The sequence below is a fragment of the Astatotilapia calliptera genome, chromosome 23, assembly GCF_900246225.1.
Source record: "Astatotilapia calliptera chromosome 23, fAstCal1.2, whole genome shotgun sequence".
Taxonomy (NCBI): Eukaryota; Metazoa; Chordata; class Actinopteri; order Cichliformes; family Cichlidae; genus Astatotilapia; species Astatotilapia calliptera.
In genome coordinates, this window is record NC_039323.1 from 22,741,244 (window position 1) to 22,762,754 (window position 21,511).

The 21,511-nt window shown below is 41.6% G+C and overlaps 1 protein-coding gene across 9 annotated transcripts in view; it reads left to right on the plus strand.

Annotated features, from left to right (window-relative positions):
* The window catches only part of LOC113016073 (nck-associated protein 5), a 184,935-nt gene that overhangs the window by 150,783 nt on the left and 12,641 nt on the right, over positions 1 to 21,511 (plus strand). For 7 of the 9 annotated variants that reach the window (XM_026158586.1, XM_026158587.1, XM_026158589.1 and 4 more), the window contains 7 exons: positions 1,500 to 1,604; positions 2,541 to 2,729; positions 3,060 to 6,613; positions 7,201 to 7,306; positions 9,270 to 9,357; positions 17,029 to 17,352; positions 20,251 to 20,372. In XM_026158586.1, the coding sequence (XP_026014371.1) occupies positions 1,500 to 1,604; positions 2,541 to 2,729; positions 3,060 to 6,613; positions 7,201 to 7,306; positions 9,270 to 9,357; positions 17,029 to 17,352; positions 20,251 to 20,372 (4,488 nt within the window). Of the gene's footprint in view, positions 1 to 1,499; positions 1,605 to 2,540; positions 2,730 to 3,059; positions 6,614 to 7,200; positions 7,307 to 9,269; positions 9,358 to 16,910; positions 17,353 to 20,250; positions 20,373 to 21,511 lie in introns of those variants that run through there. The other 2 variants (XM_026158596.1, XM_026158588.1) reach the window with 2 other exon arrangements.

The window sequence follows — 21,511 nt, forward strand, 5'->3', positions numbered from 1 at the left end:
TGTGATCTCCTAAGCTTTCCAGGGCACAGAACAAACCCTTTATATTTATAAATCTGATGAGTGTTCGGCAAGATCATTTTAAAAGTTAAGTTTTGATCTGTAACAGGCAAAAAAAAGAAATCCTCCCTGTAGCTTAACTGTTTTTGAACTCACTGAAACCTGAACACGTTAGAAAGAACTCTGTGCCAGCATCTAAAGCCGGATGCTTTTATAAATCTTACAAATGGTAAAGAATACGGTCCTTATACAGTCTGTTCAGAGGAAACATGGAAAATGGGCATCGATCTGTTTCCATGGCAAATTACCACCTTGTCGCTGATGGTACAAAAATCAGTCACGCTAACAGCTTATTCACAGGCTTTCTCTAATACAAAAAGCAGCTTTTCTTTTGGATTTTTTTTTTGTCTGAAGTTGGAGTGAAAAATCCACAATGAATGCAACACAGGTTACTTGTTCTAAAGAGACAAAAGAAAGCAGGGAAGTTTTGGTGTCATTAGAAGTCGTGTATTTTTTCTTTTCACAAGTCGATATACACAGTCGGGAAAGAGGTTTATGGAAGTAAATAAAACCATTATTGAAACCATTTTTATTTTAAAACGTTCATGCCATTGAAGGAAAATTTGAGGAGATCATTTTCAAAGCTCAGTTTCCATTTACCGTGGGTGACTTTTGCTTTTATAACACCCAATTTATTTTCTTCAAGGGGTGCGCAGCATGTGAGTCGCCACTTACTTTAATGGTAGAAACTGAATTAAAAAACAAAACAAAAACAAAAGAAAACAAAGCGACCAGTGCGTAGAAGCACATGCATATACTCCCTAAGTGAGCATTAGTTCTACCCTTGGCAGGAAATGCAGCACAAGATCAAGTGTTCTGTTCCTGCAGATTTCTAGTTTAAGTTAATTTGAGCTCAGGGAATCCAGTGTAATTAAGTTCTGGGATTAATATGTGGAAATGTATTTGGTTTTATATCCTTCCCTCTTAAGCATGAGAGTGAAATAACAGAAGAGACTAGCACAAATAAAAAAGGGGGAAAAAATCGAAGCAATCCCAAACTCCCTGATGCAATTATTTCCTATTCACATTATTTTTTTTTTTTTTTTCTGGACGATGACATTAATGACTTTGAGAGAGAGAGGGATGAATCGGGGCTCCGTTTGGCACCAGTGGAGGGAATCAGATAGGTAAAAAATATTGCTCCGCCTCAGCCTACTGTGCAGTTGTTTGAGATTTTCAAAAATGAACTCAAATGATTACTTTGTTTAATTGCTTTCTTTAAATATTTGTCATTCGAGGGAGATTTAGACAATACTCAGATCAAAATCCTCACGCCCAGCTGAGATGCTACAAAAAGGAATTTCAGGCTATGCTGTGCGCCGCATAAAGTACTGATAAAGATCTTCATACCAATTATGCTCTTCTGTCATCTCAGATGCTCCTCTTGAGATCCCCCAAAGTCAAAAATTCATCTTTGCGTGTACTTCCCGTTTGACTTTCAGAAACTCCACTCTCGGATCATGGATCTGTCTGCAGCAGATTTGCTCCTGGAGCCAGAGAGAAGCAAGGCTTTCCTACTTTCCAGGAATACAGACTCCCCCTCTAATGTAAGCCTAATGGGAAACATTAAATGTACTTTTTTTCCCCTACCCATATAACTCATCCAAGTGTTGCAGCACAACTATACCCCCGTCTCCCATCAAGAAATCATTCCAAGATATTAAAATACAGATCTAAAATCCAAATCCGTGACCCCTCCTGTGCTCTCAGCAGGAAAAGCCAGCAGTATCACTTGGCACTAAGAGGGATATATCCTTGTCATATTACCAGAAAACCATCGATTGAGACTCGTCTTCAGTAAAAATGACTCCACAGGACACTCTGGAACATTAATCATCTTATATATTATGCATTAAGGCCCGAAAATGAGTTTGCTCCATTTCCTTTGCCCTTTTACCCCTCTGAGGATGCCACCTGATAAACCCTAATGCGTGCCATCAGAGCAGAAAAAGAAAATGAAATAATAATGGCTGAAAAGCGAATTATGAATCATCTTGTAATCAGGATGAGCAAAACCTCTACATATCCTTAAATAAGCCGTGTTAAGTGACACGCACACGAATGTGAGATTAGAGAATTGAAAACTGTGCCATGGATGTATCAGATTCCTCATCTTAAACTCCACTGTCATTGTCAGATTGTCTTCAGGGAAATGCTAATTGGACAAACATCTGCCGCGGTGTGGTGACTGCACACGAAAGATGATTGATATCGGTATTTCTTTAAGTTTGAAAAGTGCAGTACATCGACAATTTAGTCGACTTTTCTGTGATATTTGATTGGGTGTCTCAAGGTTTTCTTCAATACCTTTCATCACAAAATCAACAGCATGATGGCAATTAGATATGCAGCAGTACCCAACACATAAACACTTTTGATGTCTAGTCGGACTAAAGGAAAGCTTATGTAACTCACAAACATTGTTAAGCGGCCATGTAAGTGACTCCATCTTAATGCTATGTCGCCTCTTTTCTGTGTCATAGGAGGTTCAGTTGAATGGAAAGGCAGGTCTCCCTGTGGCCAAATGTCTGAGCCAGCTGAGCCTGACAGTGCCAGCCCCCGTGTACCCACGCAGCAGCTGTAGCAGCAGTGAGCTGTCGCTGTCGAGCGCGTGCAGTGAATTCTCCAGCGGCTCGTACACCTGGAATGATGGACGCTCCTGTGGGAAAATGGTAAACCACCTCGCTCATCAGGCTCATTAGGGGTGCTTTAGTCTTTATTTCGAGACCTTAATTAATCCCACAACCTTCATGCATGAGTTTGCTGATTATGTTTCCAATTGGAGTTTAAAGCTTCTGAGAAAATGTGAGATTTCATATTTAAAGACAGTCCTGCACCATCCTAATTCCAAGCATTTAAAATATGTGGTGGAATAAAAATAGCTTGCACGCAAAAGCCAACATTATGATTTGCTTTTCTCAGTTCTATTGCTTTACGTACTAAAGAATATGTGTTCTTACTACACAGAGACTGACTCTGCCTCCTTTCTCTTTCCCATTTAGTCATCTCTGACGTGGGAGAAGAGGCTGAGTTTGGGTTCGTCAGCCCCTAGTAATATCTGTGCTGCTCAGGAGGAGCACCTCCCCACAAGACGTAAGGAGAGCCACATACTGGAAGGACTGAGAAAGCTCCAAAGGAGGAAACACAGGAGCTCCTCCTGTTCCTCCAAGGTCTCCAAGTCAGGCTACAAAGACTGCATGAACTCCAATGAGGGCATCTACTCACTGGGCATCAAGAGTAGCAGTAAAGGGGTGTCTAGGCCTACCCATGTGGGGAGAACTGCTCAGGGAAAGAAGTTCGCTTATGATTCTGATGATGCAGATGATGAACTAGCACATTCTAGTTGTAGAGATAACATCCCCACCAAGGACAACTGGTTTCACTGTAAGAAGCTCTCACACAGCATCTCAGACAGTTTATGTAGCTGGGAGGGAACGCAAGACAGCGGAGGTGACACTATCTCAAGTCCTGTGGCTACTAAACACCCTTCTGGGTATGACTCAAAGGAGCAGCCTGAAAGACTCATGAGTTTTATTAACAGCCTTCTCCCTGAACGAGGGCGGATATCAGCTTTTACGAGACCATCGAAGCTGCACCTCACCCCTACTGAACCAGAAGTTCCCCGTCTGTCTGATGCGGATGATCTGGAGGAGTTAAAGTCTGAGTCAAGTGACATCCGAATGTCCTTTAGCCAGCCACCAGAGCAAGCCGAGAGGGACTCGAAGAGGTTGTCAAGAGATGCTGCCAAGCTGATTACACAGCAGTGCTTGCGGAGAGACCAGGTTCGTACCCAGTCTGCAGATGGAAGACCCAGGCCTTTCAGCCTGATTAAGGAGCCCAAAGTGGCCAAATGCACCCAATCTGAGGAGAGCGTGTTGGCAATATTTGATGCAGAAGGAGAGCCTATTGAACTTTGTGCAGAGAAACTTGCAGCAGCTGCTGGGACTCAAAAAGACATTCAGGGTAGCAAAGTAGTTCCTGACTACACAGAACTGGTGCCCCAAGAGAGGCCAACAAAGCAGAAACCCTCAAAATCAAGAAACTACAGTGTTCTTGAGTCTCCAGAGAAGCCGTCTGAATATCAGATCAGGACCCACAAGCCAAGGGAGCAAAGCAGTAGCAGGGAGGGAAGTGCAGAGAGGCTATCAATGCAGCTGACTCCACAACGGAAACTTATCAAACCACCAAGCAACCGAGCTAGTAAAGGCCTTTCCATCCCTCCCATGAATGATGCTGCTGGTTCCAAGTACAGTAGTTCAAAGATACCTGGTAGTAATAAACCTTCAGGATCCCCACTGAGATTATCTAAGGGCTCTGCCACTGAACCAAGTAACAGCGGGAACTCAGGACCCCCTGGGCAGGAGAAGTCCCCCTCCTCTCCGACAGTTAAAATGTCCAGATTCATCAAGACACCAGGAACCTGTATTCAAAGCCCAAAAGCGGTGAACTCAAAGCTCCCCAGCAGGGCCGAATGGAATAAGGGCGCCTCATCGAGTTCCCCTCACCTCTCAAGGAGACACCTGGAGTATGCTGACAACGGCGAACAGCCAACCAGAGACAAACACTGTGAAAACAGCAAAAATAAACTCAGGTCCCCCTCTCCTCCCCCTCCCCCGGGCCGCACCACCTCTTTACTGATCAGACCAAATTACGAGGGGTCGCCAACCACTGTGAGGGGTCCACCCCCAAGTTACCACACCTCACTTTTACCAAATATGCAATCAACGCTACCCATCAAGGATAAAGACTGTTTAGACTTGGATGCAGGCTACGGGACTGCACTTGCACCTCAGAAACTGGTTGACAAAACCAGTCAGCACCTTCAAAAGTCCCCTGCCATGACTAAGACACCTGCTAAAGGCGATTCCAAGTGGATGACCACGAAAGACTACCTCCCTTCTGCAAACTCAGGGTGTGCTCGAGAACCTGAAACCGCACCTAAAACCTCGAAGAATGTCCCTCCTCCCTACAGTGCCCTCAGAGGGTCCTCATTTCAGAACTCACCTGCAAGCAAAAAAGGATCTGCTAATAAAAATGTCCATCAGTCAGTGCAGAAGACCTCTATTAGTTTACCTGTTTCACTTCAGGACACACCTCAAGGTCAGGCAGAGCCACAAACTGGCAACGCTTTAGACAGCTCTATTATTATGTCCCCTAACCTAGCAGAAAAAGCCTCAAAGACTCGCATCCCAATGGGCTTTAAGGCATTTTTAAAGTCTCCTCCTTGCCATAAAAATAGTCCCTCTATACCAGGAAAACAAGAGAAAGATCATATCAACTCAGTCTCCAAGGAGACTGTGACTTCAAATGCTTCTGCCCAGTGTGACAACTTGCAGACAGAGTACAATATTGATTCGCCATCCAAGATGTCTGTTACAGAGGGGAAAGGTGAAGTCCAGTGTAGGTTACTGGAAGAAGAATTACAAGCTCTTATGGTGCCAGAGGAAGGGGGTGTTTGTGATAATGGGAAAAGGAGTAGTCAGCTTTTTGGCAGATCCATATCTATTGCTGCCAAACCTCATTTAAAGCCAGCGTTAGGGATGAACGGGGCAAAAGCTCGTAGCCAGAGTTTCAGCACCAACTACATTGAAAAACCAAGCATCAATTCCTTAGATGGGCCGGGAAAAATCAGAACTCAGATCATTACCAACTCAGGGGAAAGGGGGAACTCTCTGTCGAGACAGAGTTCCTTAGAAGCGACCTGTGCTGGGTTAGCAGAGAGCCCTGTTCATTCTCCAAGGACAAGACTTAGCCACTATGGAGGGATGACAGGGTCAAATAGTCACGGCATCCTCCCTGACAGAGCTTTCAAATCGGGTTCTAAAGTTGAGGGGTCACAGGGCACAGGGAAGGGGGAGGCAGTCATGTCACCTTCTCACAAAGTGGTTCGTAGTTTACCCATCAGTGATCGGACTGGTTTAAACATCCGTAAGCCATCGAAGGTTGCCTCTCATCCACAGTTTCATCCTCCGTCCTCTTGTGTCTACGGCTTGGAAAATCCAGTTAGAGAGACAGAAGACAAAGCAGCATTCCCTAATGAGGCAGACTTCAGCAGGGAAGTCAAAACCCAGGCGGACTCCCCAAACAAACACCCAGATATGGAGGAGAAAAAAATCAGCCCAACAGTCACCACTATTGAAGAGAAAGTCATGATGGGAATTGAGGAGAACGTGCAGAAATGTCAAGAACAGGAGAAAGTCGCTGCCACCGAGGCCAAACAGAAGACGGGACCCTCTCTGGCAAACTGGTTCGGCCTCCGTAAGAGCAAACTTCCAGCTCTGAGTATTAAAAAAGCCGACTCTCCCAAGGGAAAAGAGGAGAAGAAAGAGCTGAAGATCGGAGGCAAACAGATGAAGTCTGACAAGAAGAAGGATAAGAAGAAAAATGATAATCAGCAGAAAGAAAGCCAGGAGGTGCAGGGTCTGTCTGAGATGAACAACAAGCTTAGCTCCATTATGGACCACTGCAACAATCAGATGGGTCAGATTGCCAGTCAGATCCAGTGCACGACGGCCTTTATTGGAAAAGACCAGTTCGTGAAAGAGCTTCTTGGCAGGTGAGTTAGCAACACCTTTGTCATTAAGAAAATCAAGTATTATTATCCTAATTGATCGGATGCTGTGCTGATTATTTCCTGTCACCGAGCTTTCTCAGAGATGCCTTTCTACCAAGTGAATCAACGATTCAGAAGCAAAGTAGTAGCTCTATTACATTAAACATGAGCAATCCCTACATTAAGCTTGTGTGTTCAGAGAAACACAAACAGCAGCTGTCTGTTTGAGGTGTGACTCTTCACTAGTGAGCATAAACAGTTTGGGGATCAGACACATAGTCAGCAACACTCAGGATTATTGTGTGTTTAAGCCACAGTCATCTACTCTCTTTGCTCATTTTCCTCTTCAAAAACCCAGCTGACAGATTTCAAACACTTGTGAAGTACCACTTCATGCAGGTTGTTAACCGTGCGATGACATTTCCATGTGTGTATGTGTGCGTGCACACATGTGTTTACCTGCGCGTTCATGAAGCGAAAGAGTGGGTCAACGCAATTTATCAGGAGTCTCGCTTTCTACCTGGTGAGTTGATAAAGGAAGTACTCGGCACACAGACATGAAAAACAGATCAAATCTTATTTCCTGACAGGACCGCTGTGAAGGGCAACTCCGTGGCCACATCGCCGCCTGGGATCGCCACGCCCAAAAAACACAGCGAAACGAAGGGAGATATGGAGATCTGTTCAGATACTGCTGTAAGTAGACAAACATGCACTGCGGACTTTGTTACAGTTTTTGGGGCAAGCTTGTTTGCAGTGCACGCATACGTGCAAAATTCCCATAGGTTTTCACACTTGTACAGTATGAACATGTTCACAAACAGATCCACAACACCTCTGCCTCTTCACCATCACATCCCCTGAAGGCTCAATATTGATTCGCATTGTGTTCTGACTCAGCCTACAATTCATCGCCTACTTTTTTTATTATCAAACCCAATCCTGTGTTGTTGTTGTCTCCACAAAGCTGAAGGTTTTTAAGCTATATCTCACATAGAGGCAGCCATCAGGCTGTGGATGTAGTACAGACTTAAATTAGGCTCCTATCAGCTGTTTGATTTTGTAAATCATATCAGTGCACTTTGTAAGCAAAATGCTAAAATCTTGACCTTGTGGGTTTATTCTTTATTACCTGTCAGTCAAAATGCCAAAATATGACGGAGAGCCTGAGAGCTTGAGAGCGACTGAAAGAAGGGAGACAGCAATAATAAAAGAAACTGAAAGGAGCAGTCTGAACAGGGGGAAAGAATGACAGTCTCACCGCATAATGTAGGAAATTTAATCCAGATGATGTGAAATTTTGATAACATGGAGGAGCCCCTTATCGCAGACACTCAATTTGACAAAAGAGCCATTTAATACCATCCTCCAAGCTTTCCGTCTATCTTCTCCCCACAGAAATACAACAAAAGAGCCACACTTTATGACCTACAAGCTCCTTTTACACCACCCCCAAAACCACATTTTTAAAATAACCTAATTAAAGTATGGCAGAAAGTCTGTGACAATTACCTTACTTCTTTCTGAACAAAACTTTCAACACATTTCACAAAGCCAGAAGCTTGTCCAGTCCTCTGGAAAGTCATATAGTACGTGAATCGGTTTAACCGATCCTTTTCATCCACAATTTTCTTTTGCACATTACCTAAAAGAAAGCCTTTTAAATTGATAAATGTTAACAGCTTATACTAACAAAGCTGCATCTATACGGTCTAATATATCCAGAAGGTATCCTGGGGTATGTGGACAGCTTAGCTCAACTCATCTAAAAGAAAAAAATAATTAATTGATAAGCAATAGAAATGTAACTATAAACATGTATAGGGATTTGGATTGCATAAGTAATAAAAAATTAAGAAAAGGCATGTCAAAATACCTGGATAAATGTTGGCATAAGCAAGAGAAATTTTTTTGCAGGAAAGTCACAGTAGCTCGCTAAAATTAGGGTTAAAAAGGGAGAAATTATGACCTAACAGCGTACCTATCAAATAAAAATTTAGATGAAGAAATGAAAGAGCAATAAAACTTGCACCATCTAGCTAAAACTAGCTTAAACCATTACACAATCTAGCTAGAAATATGAATCATTTTAAATTATTAGCAAATTATTAGCAAAATAAGAATAGATGAACAAACTGTCAGTCATCTAATAGTTGGGATATTTCACTAGTGCTGCAGTTATACTAGTCATACTATACTAAAATTATTCAAAGCACGGGCTTTCACTGTTATTTCAAAGTTGGGGACCACTCCCAGTAAATGTATGCCAATCTGTCTGAGAGTGATTGCAGGCAATCTGAGCTAGACTAGGATTGTTTGGAGAGCGGTTGCTGCAACATCTTGCAATCAGTTGACCAATGTGAAAAAATTCAGGGCAGTTACTGAGCAACCACTGATTTTCTCTGTTCAAGCAAGAAGGTTTCTGTCCTATTTGTACTGTGGTGTGACTGAATTTAATTGCTATGATTGGTTACTAAGCTGAAAGTGTTTCCAGTTTAAAATAATTTTCAAATAAACGTGTTTGAACTTGAAAAGTGGGGATGGTGAGGTGTTCTCAGGTCTATCTGACAAACCTTTAAGGGTGTGTCAGAAAAAAGGTTTAAAATCTCTGCTTTACGTCATAACTTTGTCACTAACATGGAGTTTGTTCGTTTTCTAGACCCTCATAATGACAGAGAAGATCAACCTAAAGGCTGAAAATGTAGAGGGACACATCCCAGACGCAGCTTGTCAAGACCACATGTTAGGTGAGTCTATGAGTTACTTTTCAGCTTTCACTAAAGGCAGTTTAAAAGAACAATATCTTTCCTCTTCTCTGATTTGAGTTGTTACTTTGCCTAAACTTCACGTCTTCTCTTCTCTGGGTTTCATACTCTATCTGCAAGTGTTTATCTCACTGAGTACAGGTTTTCATTTGGCTTAAACCTGTCAAAAATCAACCGGTGCAACAAAGCATTAACACATTTTTACAGTTGCAATTTCCTGATGTGACTGACAACTCAATTCCGTCGCCAACTGATTCCCCTCACTGCCAGACTCACCATTACTGTGGGGAAATAGCAGCGGTTGCAAACGGCACGTTGACAGTCTGTTCAGGTGATTGACGTGCAGCCGGGTGATGTTTCACAATGCCTGAGCAGCTAAAGAAGTGAAAAAATAAATGCATCAAACAATTGTGAGATGAGATGATGACTGTTATTACTGCAGAGCGACAAACTTACATTGTAGATTGTAGCTCGGTGAGGGGAAGGAGGGGGTGTAGGTGCTGTTTACTGGATGTGGAGTGCACCGTGTTCATTACTCGGCTGTCACTCACCGGGTTATTGACAAATTGTTTCACAGATTCATCTCAAAGTACATAATGGCATGCTTCTTGAAATGTAGCTCTATTGCAGGTGTGAATTTAGATTTGCTGATAGCAGGGTAGCGATTTTGTTTTTTCTCTTAGTTTTATTAAAATAAATTAGATGGGTTATAACCCCAGCCAGTTTGTTTCGGAGGGAAAAGAGGGGTGTGCAGATAAGTCAGAATCATTATTTTATTTGTTCCTTCATTGCCTGATTTTATCTACTGTTCTGATTTTATCTGTTTTGATTTTATATACTGTTTTGTTTGTTTGTTTGTTTGTTTGTTTGTTTGTTTGTTTGTTTGTTTGTTTGTTTGTTTGTTTGTTTGTTTGTTTGTTTGTTAAGTGGGTTTAGAGCTCTGGGTAGCTCCCCAACTGGGTCTAGACTGGGTCTAGAGAGTATTTTAAATTCAGGGAATTTAAAATAGAAAGTAGCTCGTCCACAGAAGGACTGGTAGCTCCCCTTACGATAAGGGTTCAGATCGCGCGAACAGGTGTGAAATGTGTGTGTTTAATTAGTTTGTTTGTTTGCTTGTTTTAATCAATTTTAAATCATGCTTTTTATTTGTTTTTGTTTCTAATGTCTCTGTAAAGCACTTTGAATCACCTTGTTGTTGAATTGTGCTATACAAATAAATTTGCCTTGCCTTGCCTTGCCTTGCCAAAACTTGGGAGAACACTAAAACTGTAAATAAAATAGCTTATTCTGATGGCAAATGGTTAGGATGGCTGTACTATCAAACCATTTCGTGCTTTATATGTGCTATAACTGTAAGAGAGAAGAAATCGAAAATAATAAAAGATGTAAGTGAAGTAAAGGTAAGAACAGTATCGCAAATAAAACTTCAAATAAAATAAATAGTATATTCTAAAATCTCAGAAACGCTACAGGGAGCTGAAAACCACTAAAAATGTGTCCTTCTTAGAAGCCGAGTTGGAGCTGCCACTTAGAGCAGCTGTCTGAGGATGCAAAAGACCCGAGGGCCAACCTGTACATGCATGTTAAAAATAGAATTGCAGGACAGCGTGTACTGCATGTAAAAAGAGGTCATTTAAGGTGATGAAATTCCTGACTCTGTGATTCCTTTTAGACAGGGAAAAGCCCTATGGGTACTTTTTTCAAGCATGTAACTTTAGAATTTTTGTGTCATTTTCAGCTGTGATAGGTAGGAGTTTTCAGAGAATGAAAACCTCCAAAAACCAACTAGCCACCAGACACAGCTGGTGAACATACACTGACCGGACACTTTATTAGCTACCCACTGCTAGTAAAAGTATTGGACCCTCTTCTTCAAAACTGTTTCAATTTTTCATGGCACAGATTCAACGAGGTGCAACATTCCTCAGACTTTTCTGCCCATATTGACATGATAGCGTCACATAGTTTCTGCAGATTTGTCAGCTTGCACATCCATGTGAATGGGCTTTTAGTTGCTTAAGCTCTGGCGACTGTGGTAATCTTTTGAGTACAGTGAACTTTTTGTCATGTTCAAGAAACCAGTTTTATTTGAGTTTTGCAACAAGGCACCAACGACAACTATGCCATGTTTAAAGACACACCTTACTTTACCATTGTGATGCTCCTGAAAGAATAAGAATCTTTGATTGCTGCTGCTAGCACAGACAGCTTAAATAAACAAGCCACAATGTACCGGCTGTACACTGAACAAAATGTTTTTGTTACATTATTACAGTGTGCACACCCCAGTGGCCTAATGGATAAGGCACTAGTTTCCTATGCTAGGGATTTTGGGATTGTGGGTTAAAGTCTCATCTGGGGTGAGTTCCAGCAGTGGACTTTTATGAAAGTTGGCTCGCCAACGACTGCTCAGAGTCGTGGTTTTGTAAATTCTAGTATTAGGTTAGACCCCCTTTTGCCTTCTGATCAGTCTTAATTCTTCATGGCATAGATTCAACAAGTTGAGATTATCTGAATTTTGTGAGACAGTGTGTTATCCTACAGTCATCAGAAGATAGGTGCACTGTGGTTTTAAAAGGATGGACACGTTCAAGCTCAGTTGGTACTTAGAGCCCAAAGTTTTCCATTTTGTTTACACCAAATTCTGAATGGCGTGGCAGAAATCGAGACTGATCAGACAACAAAACATCCAATAATCTGTTGTCTTGTTTTGGTGAGCCTGTGTGAATTGTAGTCCCAGTTTCCTGCTCTTAGCTGACAGGAGCAGCACCCACCGTTAGGGATGGGTATCGAAAACCGGTTCTTGTTGAGAACCGGTTCCCACTGTTTCAATTCCTTGGAATTCTTTGCCATTTTTGCAAACGATTCCCTTATCGATTCCAGTCGCCCTGAATGACATCACCACGTTGCGGAGCGTCATTTACCTGGCAGGAAACATGGCGGCTCAAACGCTCAAAAGTTTGGTTATACTTTACGAGAACGGATTACAACAGGGCAACTTGCAATACTTGCAAAGTAGATATTTCATTTAAGGGAGGAAACACTGCGAATATGCAAAAGCATTTGCTCACAAAACACACGATGACCTTAAATGAATGTCGTGTTTTTAATTCCGCTCCGGACTCGTGAATCTCAACCCAGCAGCAGCGGTAACGTTTCCACGTCCTCTCCCGTTAATGCGGCAGGTAAATAATCAACTAACAGTGCATATTATGTTAGTGCGATCTGCCTTATTACAAAACCTGCCATTACTGTGCATTTAGGTGACCATGATGAGAGAGACAGACAGAGTCTGGCTCAGATGCTGGCAGTTCTCGCTGCAGTCTACTGGTAGCGTCTCCTTTCAGGCCAGGATAGACGAATGTCACCGAGCAGTGACTAAGTTTGTGGTAAAAGGCTTGCACCCATGTACCACAGCAGATGCCCTGATTTTTGGTAAGTGAATGTGTTTAATTGTAGGCAGGGACATTACTGGATATTCTTGTGTAATTGCTACAGAATAATTTATGTTATACTTTGTTATTGCTACAGGAGAATATTTATTTTATTATTTTACATTTACAATTTTTTTCCTGGGGACCCTGTGACACCCCATTGAAGAGCCATAGGCTGCATCTCTTAAGATCTCACTGTTGGGTTTGTAAGGCCATGTTACTCCTAAATTTCTATCTTGTTCAAAGAGAAGATATAAAACAAAGTTCTAAGCTAATCGACTTTAGTGTTCTCCTTTTTTTTAAAAAAAAGAATCGATAAGAGAATCGAATCGTTAAACAGAATCGAAAATGGAATCGTGAAAATCTTATCAATACCCAATCCCTACCCACCGTGGTCTTCTGCTGCTGTTGAGATGCTCTTCTGCATACCTTGGTCATAATGATTGGTTATTGTACTTCCTGTTGCTTTCCTATTAGCTGAATGTAGTCTGGCTATTCTCCTCTAACCTCTGGCATCAACATGCTGTTTTTACCCAGAGAACTACCAAACACTGGATATTTTCTAATTTTTCAGACCATTCCCTGTAAACTCTAGAAACATCTATGTTTTTGAAATACTCAGACCAACAACCATGCCACATTCAAAGTCACTTAACTCGACTTTCTTCCTTATTCTGATGCTCAGTTTGAACTTTAGCAGGTCGTCTTGATCATGTCTACATATCTAAATGCACTGAGTTGTTGCGTTACTTATTAGATTAGATATTTGCATTAATTAGCAATTGAACAGGTGTACCTAACAAAGTGGCCAGGGACTGTAGTTAAGAACTTAGGTGCTAAAGAGTCAGAAAGTTCCTCCAGGAGTTGGTGGAGATCAAAACGGAGCAAAAACAAAACTGAATATTCAAAGGTTTACTAACAATAGCAATAAAGTCTTAGTCTCCAAACGTAATATATTTTAACTAGATGGAAAAGCTGGCCATTGTTCTCTGGGGTTGCATCTTAATTAGTCCTGTTTGTATGCAAAACATGCATGCTGGTGACAGTGAAAAATCTATACATCTGCCAGTTCTCACAATTAAAATAAATGTGTTTGTTAAGGCTGAGTGCAGATGGAAATAATCTCCACAGAAGCACAGAGTTGGCAGATTGAGCTGCGAAGCTACTAATCAATCACAAAATACTTTTGGCTTGAGCCACTAATATTGGGTCTGAGCCATGTCACCAAAAATAAAAATGTTAATTGTCTCTGTATTCTGGTTAACAGGCTGCCTTCTTTACATTCTGCCAACTAAGCGCTTCCCGACAGCCTGAATTAAATATTTAATAAAGGTTCAGCTGTGGCTGCTCGTTGCTTTTCAGCACTGCTATAATGTCACGTCCCTCCAAAGTGCAGCATTCACAGGCTTTAATGCCAGGTAAACACATCAATCATAAAAATAGTTTACATCCAGCCAGTTTATGATGCAAGCAGCTCGAGTTATGAATGTGGGCTTGGAGGTTCACACTGGTCAGTTATTGTACTGTGCATTAGAAGAATTTCCCTCAAGGCAGGTATTTTTTTCCTCATAAAGGGACAATAAATAACGTTTTGACTGACCCGGAGCTCAAAATGACTCTAATACGTCTGCAGAGGTTTGATGGCACTGTTGATCAATACTAATAATTCAGCTATTACTTCACCAGGTGCTGATGTGTGTGGTGTTCAAAACTTACTTTGTAGACTTTTGTTTTTAGAAAATGGCGCTGCCTTTTTAAAACATTTTTAACAAGCACGAAAGTACAAAATAACAGAAAAAGACTGTATTCTTCAGCCAAAGAGGAATAATTTCAACTGGATGTTTGCTCCAGCAACAAAAGAGATAGTACACTCTGTTGTATTAATCCAGCCTTACAATTTCTGTTGTGTTTTTCTTCCTCGAATAAACCCATTTCCACGCAGAGGAGGTATCAATAAGGCAACTCTCTCTGCTCAAACCCTGGAGGTTGTATACAGAAGTGATAGGGAGCTCATGAAAAACTAGATTATGTCCAGTCGTTGTTCCCTCTGGGTAGAATTACTGTGGACCTTGTTATAGTTTGGTTATAGAGGGCATTTTGAACTGCCAGGCTTGGCATTCAATTACACAGCCGTGTAATCTATGGCTCTCTCCGCCTTTCGCTCTCATATACAAGTAAACATCCATGTGCATACGGAGGCTATGACATGCACTGAGATCAGCATTTCTGTTTATTCCAGTACATGTAAGTGTCCTCGAGGGCCTGATAGCAGATACATTTGCAACTAACAGGCCATCTGTGCAATGAACATGGTGTATCTGTACATCCAAACACTTATATAAGGACTCGTTTTCACAGTATGTTGCGAAATCTGCTGAAAGTTGGCGACATGCACCGATTTTTCTTCTCAAAAACTCGCTCAAATATTCCCCTACTTTGTGCATCTATTGGCAATGCTTTTAAATTTAGATAATGTACATTTAAGTAATGTACTTGGCATCCTTGCTAGAAAAACGTCCAAAGAGAAAATGGATAGATGGTATGAGCTTCACATCTAAGTGTAAATATTGTTTTCTGTTTTTCTTTCTAGCGGTAAACTAATTCTGAAGTATGCCCGATTAAGTACTTGCAAATTCTTTTTAAAGCTCACTGTGAAGCACAACAGCGTTGAAAGAAACCCTTTAAGCTTTAGTAACACTGAGAAGCAGAATCTGTAAATATCTACGCATTTCTGAGAGACTGAAGAAAAGAAAGCCTTCAGGTTCGCTTTAAGAGTTTTTAACAACCAATACTTGGAGATGCAGAACTGAAAAAGTCTTGAACTTCCACTGTTTTTTACTTCAGACAACTTTTTAGGAGGTTTACACTCCAGTATCTCCGATCATACTTCTCATCTTTCTTGTGTCCAAGGAACCAGACTTGAGCAATAGTTCTCCAGACTTTCTGAAGGTCTTTCAAAGTGTTTCTTTAGACATTGGCTTCTTTTTCACTCACTGTCAGTCCAGAACGTGTTCCCAACCATTTTAAAAGGAATGGCTTTGTCTGTTAAGCCACTTAACTCTGACCTATAAGTTATTCAAGCATAAAAAGACTCCTAACTCAATGGATGAACCAGTTTTGTTTTTGTATGTAACAGCCACCTTAGTGAAGAGCCTATTTTACTTTTTTAACTTTGTTATTAGCAGCCTGTCACAAAAACACTTTTTTTTCCCAATTTCTTAAGTACAATCTATGAAAAATACCAAAGATAACTGTACTAGTATGGTATTTTTGCACCAGGTGATTCCCAAAGAGATATTAAGTAAAAACTTGGTCATACCAAATTCCGACTTTCAAGCTCGTTGGAATTCTACACATTTTGGTTTTGCTTTATATGCTGTATTTACATGTATGTTTACACATGCTTCATTAAATCACTATTTCCCATTTTCCTTGCAAAATAGAAAGAAGTGGGGGTGGCTCAAGGCTTTTCCCAGTGCTGTAAATTAATCTGAATCTTTTTGACCCAAGAATTACTTTGACGTACTTTTATCTCATTATGTAAAACTCTGGCAATGTTTAATATGAGCGTCCACCATTGGAACAGTATACACAGCTGAAAACAAGAAAAAGAATAACAGGTCCCTGGTAAGAAAGCTAATTAATCCTCAGTGGTTTTCAGTGTAACTCAGCAAAAAGTTGCAAACCACTAATAATTAGCCGATGTAACTGTTGGCCATTACCGTTCACAGTTACAAGGGCCTGTGCTGTGCTGAATGGCCATCCATCTGTTCCAGCCTGAGTCAAGGCTCTGCAAACTGTGGTTTCTAAACGACATCCATCTGTTCCTACTCGCTGTCACATCGCCTGATTACAACCCAGCGTGCACTCTGATGAATCCAAGGAGCATGTCCTCGGGTTGCAGCTCAATCGTGTATTTAGTTCAGAATTGCTGGCAGCAGGTGTTTCTTGTGTACTGTGTATATGAGAGCTGTGTGCCTCTCACCATAGTGATAACTACAAATGGGCACCAGAAAGGAGCTTCCAAAAAGTACTGTGTCAGTTTAAAATGTTTTGTTTTCTCTCTTTTTCCATTTACATTGTGTTTTGAACCTGCTACAGATTCCTTGTTTAAACACAACCCTTTCCGCTGCATGTAAATCCAGGTCCTCCTTTTCTTTTCCTGTGTCGTTGTCTCCTGCTTCTCCCAGACGTCACACTCCTCTCCCTGTCACTTTAGGCTTCGGCTGTCAGATGAGAACCCTGGACAGTGGCATTGGCACCTTCCCTCTCCCCGATTCTGTCACCCGGGCCAGCGGTCGCCACATCCCTAAATCTGAATCCAGCCCCGAGGGGGTGACCGGTGGCTCCTCTGAGCTCGATCAGGAGCCTCCCTCTTCTCACCCTGACCCCTCACAACCTGATGTGAAAGTGCCTTCCCTTTCAAAGCCCCACCCGCATGTCTCTATGAGCATGGGTCACTCCCTGTCTGACCCCACTGTGACCTGCAGCAACAACAACGCCCAGGACACCCAGAGCCGCCTGCCCAAATTAGCATCCTCAGGTAAGACAGGAATATTAACTGTAAACAAATGCCTCACAACATAGCCTTCTTTTTCCTGTTTGTAGACCCTTTATAGTATTGACCGGTCATTTTAAGTGGAATGGCAACCCATTGAGTCGAGTCCCCTATGGCATCGCAGACAAGTTGTACTCATTGGTGTAGAGTGAATCAGATTGACTGCAACATGATGGGAGTTTCATAGATTAGAAGCAGTTACTTACAAACCTTTGCTGAGAGCGATTGCAGTCAGCCAGAGCTGGTCTCTGATCGTTTGGAGACAGGTTGCCTTCCAATAAGCAACCTGTTTAATTGTCTTGTGATTGAAACTGTTTCCTTAGGAGTTGAAGGCACTGCACGATCAACCTCTGGGGAACCAGTTGGTTGCTGCTAACTACTTGCATTCGGTCACCAAATGCAAAAGAAAAAAATCAATGCAAACACTGGGCACCCACCAATTTTTCCTAAATGGAATGAGGTTGTAGTCCTGAATGGAAATCTGTGGACGATTTTTTTGAAACAGCAGAGATGGCGATTGCCCAAAGAGGCCAACTGTTTGCTTTGAAACAGTCAAAGTGGAGAATACACCCAGCTACTCGTGTTGTTACACTGACATGAGTGCATCGGTATTGGATTAAACACCTAACCAAAATATCAGCCAAAGAATATGGCTGGCTAGTTTGTGAATCTCTTGGATGAATATTTGATTCCTAGTCAATCTGCCTTTCAGGCCAAATGAACAAATCCACTACAATGACAGCAGTTTCATTTCTGAAGAGTTTCCTTCAATGTTACAAGTGATGGTTGATGTGTTTCTGCAGTATATCTACCTGCAGTAACCCTAGCTTGTGCATTCGCTTGTATAAGCATTACATTTACAACTTGCAGTGCTTCTTAAATCAAAGCAAAGGTGCCAGCCTCATTTATATCTTACAGATAATAGATGTCTGGCTTTATTAATCTAATATATCACTGATACTCATTAGTGCTTTGTACTGTTAGTTTTTTACAACACTTTTTTTCTTTAAATTAACTTGAAGGTCATCAGAGCTGCCAGGATGTGGCACCACAATAGAAAGAACAGTGCTTTTCATTGTGCTTTTCAGGCTATTCATGTTTTCCATCGAGGTCACAGTGGAAATAAATTTAAATCCATGCCTGTAAACGTTACCATTATCATGTTTGATGGACAAAAAGCCTAGGCTCGAAAGCCTCAGACAGCTTATTTACCTTTCAGGAAGTTAAGTGAAGTATTGAATGTCACTGTACTTTATGTTAATGCATTTTCCTCCTGACTGCTCAAGGGCTCCCGAGGAGCAGACAAGAGGAAGCCGTTTGGTTTATTAAACTCTGATTAAAAGAAGAACCTTGTTTGTTCAGCTAATTCAGAGACTAATGCATCAACACTGACATCTGATACTCAGTTGAGATAGTAGAAAGCCATACACTCCCACTCCCCGAGGAAAACCAACAAATGCAATTAGATAGGCACGTCACCGCAGCCATAGATCATAAAGCACCTTCTGCCTCGGCGTCGGCCATGATGCACGGCAGAACTGCGGAGGGTAGCATGCAATCAGATGGCTAATTAAAGCTACAATAACATGCAGGGATGAGCGCTCACACCCGGAGATTTATGCTTACAAGACATTAGGCGGCATCTCGTTCACCCCAGTGCTGCGGTGTCACTGCAGAGGCAGGAATCTGAGGCAAAACTACAAACATAAAGTGGCTCCTGTTGAGTCTTCCCTGTGAAACAAGTTGATTATGAAAGCCTTAACAGCAAGCTGTGCGTCTTTATCACAGGTTTTACCTCTTTGTCCTTTCCTTCATCATTATAAAAAATTCAAAAAAAGCAAAGGATACCTGAACAGACAGAACGTCTGTCACATTGTTTGTTTCGTAATGGGTGAGAGGAAGAAGGGGAAAGGACTTTTATGATCTCCATGCAGATTTCTCAGATGGAGACAGAACACGAGCCAAAAGCAGCCCGTTATTGTAATGCAGCTGAAAGAGAGGTTTCTGAATGCGAGACAATTAAACTGGCGTCTGACAGCACTGGGTAGAGTGATAATAAGACGGCCCGACGTCATTTGGGGACGACAGCTGAAAGCTGTTCTGTTGGCTGCCAGGAGTTGTGGATGGAGCAGTCACAGGGTGGACGCTGTTAATGTTTCATTCAGATATGCGAATGGGAAATGGGTTTGTAGCCAGCTGGATAGGTTTCGACTGAATGGATGTACAAGATGTACTCATCCCGTGTTTCATCAGCCTGTCAGCTCAAGGAGAAATTACCACGAGAATTACAGTGGTCTTTCCCTGCTCCACTCCCACGTCTATCTGCCCTACGTCCAAATATGTTGCAGTTTGTAGTTTATAAGTAAAAGTCCTTTTCGATTGTCGCTCTGAAGTATTTGACTGTTCCTCAAATGACTGTCGTGGTAGACTTCTGACTTGCTAGCTTTACAGCTGTTTCTCCTGTTTGTGCGGTAGCATTTAGCTGGCTAACAAACCATTCCGCTTCTGTTTTGTCGCTGAACAGCCTCTAGTTGAATTATTACCACTTTTTGGCAGCAGTGACACATTACACACTATCAGGCACATCGATTAGCACAGCAAATATATCAATTTTAAGAGAAAAAGTAGTTGCATAACCTATTTGATCACTTATAATTTAATGATTTTTCAAATACTCAAAAATCCTGCGTGTATCTAGTTGCCAGTGGATATTCCACGCTCTGTTTGCACAGGTAATCCACTTGGTCATATGTTAGTTCAGATCTTCTTGTAAAATTCAGTGGTCAGTGTTCGCCACATCACCTTCATCACCTTCATCACCGTCTTATCATGTTTGTTATAAACCTCCTGCTTCATTTCTCTTTTATATCCCCCGATTTCTAGACGCAATCCAGACAAAGAGGTTGAGTTTTTGTGCCCCACGCAGCAACATCTCAGGTTCCACTGAGGACAAAGAGACAGAAGCAGAGAGGAAGATGAAATCCAAGGACCATGATATGCTGGGCGTAAGTCGTTTACATTACACTTAGTCTAAGTTGACATATTTGTGGTTCTTAAAGGGACTCGAGAGATACCCAGACACTGTCTCAAACTTTACACAGTTTCAAAGATGAAATTCTTTCATTAGCTGCAGAGTTGAAAATGGTCATTGCTTGTTTTTGAGGAATGAGGTAATAAAGTGGTGGCCACACACTAGCATTTTTCCCACTAATGTCACCAGGGAGGCTGTATACTTACCAACTGTTGAGGGTAACGTGTTGTGAAGGAGCTTCTTAGAAATATCTGTTTTTGTTGCAGTTAATTGCTTTTGAATTAAGCAGTTACAGTTTTTTAATGCGTTTCTTTAGCGCTGCTAAGCTAGTGAGATGGCAGAAAAGACAGCCTTTTCTTCATGGAAGTATTCACTTTATTTTGAATATATAGTTGAAAGGAGACAATAACTGCATCACAGTGAAATGCAGTGTGTGTGTGTTGAGAAAAATAATGATGGCCGTGCTGCAGCTACAGAGCATCAGTGCCTAGCTTTTAGGTCAGCTGAAACTGTCACTCCAAGGGGGATTAATTAGCTTGTTGCTGATTATGTGGTAGAGGAGAATACATTCAGATGTAGAAGTCCGGTAGGATATACTCCAATCTGACAACATAACCAACATGCACAAGCTAATTATTACCTTTATTTAACCAGTCCCATTGAGATCAAAGAAATCTGGCCAATATCTACAGCATGATGTGCAGTGTACAGATACTCACACAATCACTTCACTGGTTAAAGTGTGTTTAGAATCAGATGTTTCTGCAGTTAGTCCATGTCCAAGGTGCACAGGAAGAAAATTAAAAGAAAAAGAATAACCCAAAAGTACTGTAGACTTTGCTCTCCTCAGCAGGTAAGATCACACAGGCCCAGAGACTGGTCTGCAACCTCGTGGCAACCTCCAGTCATGAGTGAAAAATGCGTATTCTCCTCACTTACATTTCAGAAGGCTTTTTATTTGACAGTTAATAGTCTCTGTTTCTGGTTTGTGTCACACTTTTCACAGTTTCACTACCATTTAGCAAGTAGTTGAGAAGTGCTTGCAGACTAGTTGGCAACTGTTGCAACCACTAGAGACCAAAGCAATTAAAAGGAGGTTACTCCCCAAGCACA